The sequence below is a fragment of the Periophthalmus magnuspinnatus genome, chromosome 22 (genome assembly GCF_009829125.3).
Source record: "Periophthalmus magnuspinnatus isolate fPerMag1 chromosome 22, fPerMag1.2.pri, whole genome shotgun sequence".
Taxonomy (NCBI): Eukaryota; Metazoa; Chordata; class Actinopteri; order Gobiiformes; family Gobiidae; genus Periophthalmus; species Periophthalmus magnuspinnatus.
The window spans coordinates 7,216,656-7,225,870 of record NC_047147.1 but is presented as its reverse complement, the minus strand read 5'-3'; the positions used below and the strand labels follow the sequence as shown (position 1 = coordinate 7,225,870).

The following is a 9,215-nucleotide window of genomic DNA, read 5'->3' as shown; positions in this document are numbered from 1 at the left end:
TGTAGTATTCATCCATTTTCTTTCGCTTTATGGGCTGGGTGGTGGAGGCAGCAGCCTGAGCAGAGGGGTCCAGACTTTCCTTTTCCAGGGGACCCACCTCAGCAGACCCCACAATTGGAAGAGTTCAAATATCTTTGGGTCTTGTTCACGAGTGAGCGAAGGATGGATATTGCAGTGATGCGGTCTCTGGATCGGACTGTTGTGGTGAAAAAGGAGCACAGTCAAAAGGCATAGTTTTCAATTTACCAATCAATCTACGTTCCTACTCTCACCTATGATCATGAGCTTTGGGTAATGACTGAAAGGCATTACAAGCGGTCAATTAATGTTTCCTTTACACTGTGGCTGGGCGCGTCATCAGAGAGTGAGGATTTGTGGAGGTTGTACCCATGATTGTCACAGTTTGACAGGCACACTTCCAGCCTGCCCTGACCTGTGGCCATAAAAAGTGTGACAGAAGTGAAAGAGGTGTTTCTATACATTCAAAAATAAAACACATACTATTTTGTGCTTCTTCTATTTTATAAATTATGTGTGTCTTCATTTTTTACACCATCAACAGATTTTTTTCTTACTAACCAATTTACACAAAACCATCACAAAAGGTTTTTGAAAGTTTTCTTTTCAGGATACTGTTTTTAAACATAAGGACCGATAGTGCGCTCCTCCTCCACACACATGCAGTACTGGAGCCATTATTGTTTCAGTGAGACTGTTTTCACTGCTGCATTGTGCTCCAGAGAGAAATGGAAGTTATGTCACTGATCAGGCAGGTCTGCAAAGCATTTTAAGCATAAGAAAAAAGGTTTAGGAAAGTAGAGAATAGCATATCTAGTCAAAACAATTTGCATAAAGATAAACATTTTTGGAAACAGGGAAGGAGTGACTTTGGTCTGTGTGTGGTAGGTATGAGGTTTACAAAGAGGCTCAACATTGTGACAAAGAGAGTGGAAAATTACAACTGCATGATGGGTAAAAAAAATATGATTTGGCTTATCTTAAATTATCATTGTCATGATAATTGTCAAGGCAGATGGACTGACTTTATTTAACTTTTTTCAGTAAGTAGTAGTTTTTTTTTGTTTAAACCTGTTTTTCTAGATTGTGTAGTGTAACAGGGCGTGGGTGGTGCAAACATTTCTTCAACTCGACTCGCAAAAGATGATCATACATAAGTGGGGACATCATGGCAGTGAACATACCTGGAGTTATAGTCATTGTGCTCTTCTATCTGCTGGTTCTGGGGACTGGGATCTGGGCATCTTTCAAGTCCAAAAGAGAGCAGAAGAAAAGTGGAGCCAAAGAGATGGAGATGACCGTCCTGGGAAACCGGAGCATCAGTCTGGTCTTGGGCGTCTTCACAATGACAGGTGAAGCTTTCAGATTTCATACAGATATGATGGAGGTAGCTCAAATGTTTATGGTTAAAATACAGAATGTTGTTTTAATATAGTGAGATCTAATGGAAATATTCAAGTTAAACCTTTGTAAATTGCCCTCCATTGTCAGAAATCTGGCCCACACCAGGGGTATGTTTTCACTTTAACAGAGGATAATAATATTTAGAATTTAAGATGTTCAGATAAAATAACTAAAACAGATAAAACAACAACAACAACAACAACAACAACAAAAAAAGAAATTAATACTAACTAGGTTTCTGTTTAGATATTACAGATATATAATCCAAACAATTAAGTATAAAAACTATAACATTGTATTTGAAGTACTGGGAGTATAGAACAAATCTTTTTTGGCAATTATTTTCTATGGAAAGTTTTTCACAATAAGAAATCAAAAACAAGTACAAGTAGCCTACAAAAAGGTTTTACCTTATGTTTGCATTGAAAAACATGACTCTGGAATGATATACTGTTGTGTATATGCATGAAAAGAGCAGCACAAACCATCAGTGATATCACCATTACAGTATTTATATCATCTCGAATAATAAATATCAGCCTGTAGCCTTAACATAAATCTCAAACGTTCCATTTTACACCAGTCCTGTAGTGAAGGTGGGTCCGGTTGTGTAATTGTCTTTTTTGCACATTTTAAATAAATATATGACATTATTTTGGTAAATAAGTAAAGTGACATTTTGAGTTAATAATGCTGATTATTTGTCCAGTTGTTAATTCAACATCCATCTTTAAGCTTGCACTGGTTCAAATTGTGTGGGTATGTTGAGCCACAACCAACTTATTAGTTGCTTGCAGGTTATGAAGACGATCTTGCGATACAAGATTGATTCATTAGAGTCTAGTTCCAAATGTGTTACTTTTTACAATTTATGATAAATATTGTTCTCATCTAGTGTTGTAACGACTGACAGGGGAGAACAACGAGACAGAACAAAGAAAATTTTAAAAATGTTTATTAACAGTTTTAAATGTGTAAATTAAGGCTGTTCGATCAGGGAGGGGATCAGGTTTGATTGCTGATTAGGTGTAGGTGTGTACGGGAGGAGCCTGAATCTCCATCCAGCTCCAGGCTTATATACAGAAGGGAGGGGGGAAACAGGGCAAAAAGGCAGGACAGACTGGGATCATGACATCCAGCATCTTGCAATAAGCTGTACATTTGTATTGTATTTGAACCTTACATAAATTTGCTAAGTTTGAGTCAAAAGCCAACCATCCAAGTAACCATCTGTGGTCTGGTCCACTCATTTGAATTTTTTTTACAATTTGAAACCATGTAAAGTATGCCAATGGAGTCAGTTCTTTATGACTATTTGTTTTAGGTTTTTAATCCCCAATCAAATCGTGAATTGGTACATTTCCCCATACACACTCCAGCTCCATCCACCTTGTGCCACAAGAACTATCACACCACTGTATTAGTCTAATGCTTTGAGTTGTGCTGCCAAATAGTAATCACAGAGATTTGGTTATGACAATCCCCCTTTTTCTTTGCAGAAGGTTAATGTACAGTATTTTACATGCATTTTTTGTCCCTTCCAAAAAAGTTGTATTTATTTGTTCCAGTCAACTGAGAAATTGGAACATTGATGGGCAATGACATAAACAGATATAATCTGGGCAAACCTGACCTTTAAATTAGAGAATAACACAGTTTTTTTCATTGAAGCTGTGCAGAGGTGGGGCTGGAGATCAATGGATGGCAACTAGTAGACAGTGGAGTTGGCCAGAGGGGGTCAGGTAAGTAGCAGGTAGCCAATAGTAACAACCTGGCAAGGAGTCACAGGGCTGGTGAGCTTCTTGTACTGCAGAGCTCATGAGTTCATCTCTATACCTTTTGAGAATTTGTTTTTCTCTAGTGGTTCAATATAGAGTACAAACAGGGTTGGTGATAAATGGCATCCTGTATGAGTCACCCTCTCTAGCTTTATGCTATCTGTTAAACAGACATTTATTTTTACTTTTGCCGTACATCTGGCTTTCTTTAGAGCCTTCTGTAATTCAGTTTTAAGCATTTGTTAAGATAAACATACATTCTGTTTTGTTTTTTTAATTGATGTTAAAGATAAAATATCAAGAAACTTGGAGAGGTTTCAGCAGCAACCTGAAAGTACTGGTTTGCAGAGTTAGAATTTAGCCCCAAGCCAGTTTGAATTCATGACATTCTTTTGTCCTGTGTTGTCTTATAGCTTCTTGGGTCGGAGGAGGCTACATTTTGGCCACAGCAGAAATGGCCTACAACCCTTCAATGGGACTCATCTATACTTTTACCATGATCATGTCCTACTTCATGACTTTTATCCTATGTAAGTATTTAAAAATCTGAGCTCAACCCAACTCAACCCTGCTTAGCTTCCAAGATCAGACATTCTCCAGGTGAAGTGGTCCAAATGCAGTTGATTCTGTTTATTTGATTGAACTATTAATCTGTGGTGAACCAATTGAAATATTTAAAAAGAAGGCAAGAAGATTAAAATCATCAAAACAATGAAGAATGTCTGATTTAAGTATAACTGGTGCATATCCCCAACATGTCCCAGATTTTTTCTAGTACCACATTCTATAGTTTTACAATTATGGACTCATGTTTTCAATTTACCAGAGAGAAGACTTGAAGTAAAAAATGTTAAATTCATGAATGTGGTGAAAAAAGAAACTAATTGGTGTGAAGGAAAACAGTTGTTATGTCTGTAAAAGTTGTCTATAATTGTAGGTGGTTTGGTATTTGCAAAGCCATTAAGGGAAGGCAAATGTGTCACCATGTTGGACCATTTCAAACTGAAGTATGGGAAAGCCCTGACCGCTCCTCTGTCTTTGGCTTCAATGTCTCTTGATCTGATGTGTGTCTGTCTCACATTCATTTGCTTAGGTAAGTGCTCATAAACTCTGACTTCCACAGCCAGGAAAGGCTCATGATTTTTCTTAACCCTCTGGTGCACAGCGGTCACTGCAGTGGACAGCTACTAAAACAACTTTCTCTTTAATGCATTGGTTTATGAGGTGGAGCCTCTGGAGTGCTCTCTGCTGCCACACTCCATTGAGATCAATTCAGTGGTCAGTCGGTGTACCTGCAAGTAAATTTCCTCTGGTTTTCTTATTCAGGCCTAAACATTGCACATAAACAGTGTTAAAATTTCCCCAAAAATGTTGAAATGTTTTTCAAAGCATAAAAAGAAAGATGTGTTTGTATATTTACAATAGAACACAAGTTAATTCATATTTACAGGCAGTTCACAATGTTGTTTCATGTCCCGAGAAGAAGAAAAACACTTCAGAAAAAAAAAAAAATCTTGACCAAGGCTTTCATAATTCATGCATCAGAGGGTTAATATTAATAATATTATTGTTCTTGTTGTTGTTGTTATTATTACTTAGGTTCAACTTTGAGCATTGTTTTGGATTTATCCTATGAGTTATGCATCTGGGTGTCTGCTGCTGTGGCGGTCACCTATACTGTGCTGGGCGGCCTCTACTCTGTGGCCTACACAGATGTCATACAGCTCATCCTGGTGTTTGTCTCTATGGTGAGGACGATTCAGTTCATATCTGTGTAAACCCTCAGTTGTCCAGGTCTGATCCATAGCAAAATACAAAGTTAAAATCTGTCAGCTGGACAAATCATTGCCTTATATCCATCTGAAGGGAGGGGCTAACTACACTGAAATTGTAAACATCTATTGTCTCCATTTTTTGATGGAACTACCCTATTCAGCCCTTAATGACCCTGCTATGGTTCTCATTGTTCTGGGTCTGAGGATGGTGTTGTAGATGGAGGAGAGATTATGTCTCAGGCCCCCATTTCTGTTTAAGGAAGGATTCTCTTTCCTAACAAAAACAGCTTCTTTAACTCCTCTCTCAAACCATTTCTTTTCTCTGGCTAAGATCTGAACTTCACTGTCTTCAAAGGAGTGGTTAGTGGCTTTGAGATGGAGATGAACAGCAGACTGGGGTCCGGAGGAGCTCTCATGCTGGTGTTGGCTTTTATGGAGCAGCTGTTTAGTTTCTCCAATGTACCGCTCACTGCACTCTTGACTACACTGAATAGATTAGACTACATTATTTTGTTTATGGCTCAGGATTTTGTCCTTTGGGTGAAACAGTTTTTATCTTAAAGTGTTTGTAGTTTTGAAAAAAACAAGAATCTCATACTGTCTGAAAAAAGTTTTTCAGACACACCCGCTGCATAAGGAATGGTAACACTTTTCCTTCTGGGTTCAGATTCCCTGTTGTCCTGTAAGCCAGCGACCTTAAGAGCTGGACAGGGTAGTTCCAGCTGAAACTGGAGACAATAGATGTTTACAGTTTCAGTGTAGTTAGCCCCTCCCTTCAGATAGATATAAGGCAGTGACCACCAGCAATCTGACCAGAACTGAAGAAGCAGCTTGGATGAGCAGCAAAATGTCTTCACTCTTACAATGATTTGTCCGGTTGACAGATTTGAACTTAGTCTTTTGCTACGATTCAGTTCAATTAACAGTTTATCCAAAGTAACAATTGTTTCCTTAAATGACAACTGTATAGATAAAGCAGTAATTTTAATTGGTTATTGACTGTTTCTTGAACAGAGACGGATACTGCAAACATAGACTAACACCGTGATCTGATACAAGTATCCTAATGATAATTCACGGCACCAGTCCCAAGAAAATCAAATAGTATGAAAAATCCCACACACTTACAAACTCATGCACTCCCACTTTAATATGTATTACACTAATTATATGGTTCTGGTTACCTGTCCAAGCTTCTTTTTCTTTTTCACTTTCTGACTTAACAGAAGCAGCACTGACTTTTTGTGATTTAAACCATGAATCATGGCCACAGTAATTTTTGACAAATACTGACTGTTGAACAATGGAAACTCCAGACGAGAATATTTGAGATCACCTTCTGAGTCGCCTTCAAGGGCAAGACTGGGGCCAGTGTTTTCCCCAGTGGGTCGCTGGCTTAAACTCACCCATGCACAGATGACATATACACTCTCTTCGGGCATGTTTTTGATGAGGAAACAACATTATAACATAGTAGAAACCTTCGAAAACTCCATTTTGCATAAAGCCCCTCTAATGAGTAGAGATAGATATTGTTATATTGTATAGATATATATTGTTTAGTTTAGAATATAGTTTAATACAGTAGTTGTATTAGTACAGTTTAAGCTATAGAAAGGACTACGGAGGACTCAACAATAGGCCATAGACTACAAAGCAGGACTTGACTCAAATACCTTTGCTGTAGTTTGTGAACCACTGATCTAAAGTGATAGATTGATAAAAAGAGATTTCCGCCCCTGGTCACCTTACCCTAGACACAAAAAAACTATGGTCAAACACTACACCTGAGCCAATTTATATCTCCAACTAATAACAGATGCCATAATGCAGAGCTCACTCCACCTGTCAGTGCTCATGTTGCTATGTTTGATTGGTGTACACTAACCTGTGCTGCTTCTGCAGTGGATTTGTGTTCCCTTTGTTTTGATCAGTCCTGCCACTTTGGACATCAGCCAGACTCTCCTGAACAACACCCTACATGCTCCATGGATCGGAAATATAGATCCCAAAAAGGCAGGGATTATCCTGGATGACTTTTTATTATTGGTAATATTTTCTGCTCTCTACATTCTCACCATTTACTCTCCAAGACATGCAGTGGGTGTATTTACAAATATGTAAATAAGAGCTATGTCGTTGAAGAGCATATACTGTATATTTGGTCATGAGATCAATCGTTTGGACAATTTACTGAATCTACACTTAAAGCAAACCTATTAAGCGAAATTGACTTTTTAGAGCTTTTAACCATATTATAGTTGTTTCCCTTTGCCATTTACTCACCTGAAGGTGTATTTGGAGTGATTCGTGCATGTTTGAGCAATCTTTAATAGCATATTTTCAAGGCCTGAATCTCCATTTTCACCGCCACCGGCATAAGCCCAAGGACAATAGGTCTTCCCTTAAGTCCAGGGGTGTCCAAACTTTTTCACTGAGGGCTACATATAGAAACATATTTAAAGTGGAGGGCCACTGATCACTGGTCCACGGCAGATCATTCAGATAGATGCATTTAACTTAACTCTGACAGACACTCCAGCTTTAGTCATCATTCATTCTCAAAAGGTGCTGGTAGTAAGCTACTTCTGTAGCCACAGCTGTCCTGATAGTAAACTGACAGAAGTGAGGCTGCTAATCTGTGCCACACAGACCTCCATCATGGACGCACACAATACATTTTTACATTCATGGGTGGGTGGGATTTGCCAAGAATATGACAGTACGTACTTGACTTGTGATGAACCAGCAACCTTTGGGTTGTGAGTGACAGCTTCAACCCTAGAGTCACCCTTTGTTTTTTATAAAACTCTATTCTGCTGTAAACAGGCTCATGACCTGTATCTGTAAACTGTGCAGGGTCTGGGGTCTCTGGGATACCAGAGTTTACATCAGAGGACGATGGCTGCCATTTCCACCCGTACGGCTAAGATCACCTCCTGTTTTGCCGCAGTCCTCTACGTTACATTTGGGATTCCCCCAATGCTGCTCGGGGCAGCTGCTGCCTCCACAGGTACTGGCTTTGTTTATTTATTATTACAGTAATATAACCTGAAAATGCATAATAATAATAATAATAATGCATAATGTATGTTGTGTGATCATGGCCATGAGTACATTCTATACTGTCCAGAATTTCAATTTCAGACTGGAACCAGACGTCTTATGGCTCTCCATCTCCATATGAACGGGGAGAAGCTGCTCGAGTCCTGCCCATCTCTCTGCAGCACCTCACCCCGTCCTACATCTCCATTATTGGGATCGGCTGTGTGGCTGCTGCCGTCATGTCCTCTGCAGACTCTTTGATGCTTGCTTCAGCCTCTGTCTTCACAGCGAACATTTATAAGTCCATAATAAGACCTAGGGTAAGAGAAATTTCTCCATGTTGATCAAACACTAGTCAACAGTCATAATCAAAATATTATATTGGGTGATAAACAGTTAAGAAGTTATTCTAGTACTTCAATATCAACATTCTTTTTACTTCTACATAAGAATTATTCATTTGATATGAATTTCTAATTATGACTTTCAAAAACATTATGTTCAGTCATTTGTCAACATATAATTTCTAATTGATAAACATTTTAAAATATAAGACATATTTCACCACTTGAAGACTAAACGTCCGTGGATGAAAAGCATATTTATACAACATTGATATGACCTATTTTTGCAGGCATCGGACAGGGAGATCCAGATTGTGATCCGTGTCTCTGTGGTGGGAGTAGGCATAATAGGGACATTACTCACCAGTTTCAAAAACAGCATCCTTTTGTTTTGGTTTCTTAGTGCTGAAATTGCCTACAACATAATCTTCCCTCAGTTAGTCTGTATCCTCTTCTTTAATATCACAAATGGTTATGGAGCTATAATGGGCTTTGTCGTGGGAATACCTTTAAGGCTTCTGTGTGGAGAGCCATCCATAAGCCTGCCTGTCACACTACATTTCCCAGGATGCATTCTGGAGGACGGCGTCTACGTACAGTACTCTCCAGTTAAAACCATCTGTATGCTGTGTGCCCTGGCGGCCATCTTGTTCTTCTCCTACCTGGCTTCTGTGCTTTTCAGCAGAGGCCTGCTTCCTGAGAGATGGAACATATTTCAAATAAAACTACATAACATCCCTCCTCCACCTGCTCCACTAGAGGGAACTCAAGAGCACAACACAAATCTGAATAAGGGGAAGGATTTTGAAATGGAAGTTGCTGAGCCAATGTTAAAAATGTCAAGCAGTTGA

General features: G+C 38.9%; 1 protein-coding gene across 1 annotated transcript; it reads left to right on the top strand.

Annotated features, from left to right (window-relative positions):
* The first annotated feature begins 1,186 nt into the window (after window positions 1-1,186).
* Window positions 1,187-9,215, top strand: LOC117390872 (high-affinity choline transporter 1-like). Its single transcript, XM_033988679.1, has 8 exons — window positions 1,187-1,370; window positions 3,614-3,730; window positions 4,138-4,293; window positions 4,800-4,948; window positions 6,881-7,024; window positions 7,835-7,988; window positions 8,123-8,340; window positions 8,655-9,215. Exons 1-8 carry the CDS (start codon window positions 1,187-1,189, stop codon window positions 9,213-9,215), a joined length of 1,683 nt encoding a protein of 560 aa, XP_033844570.1.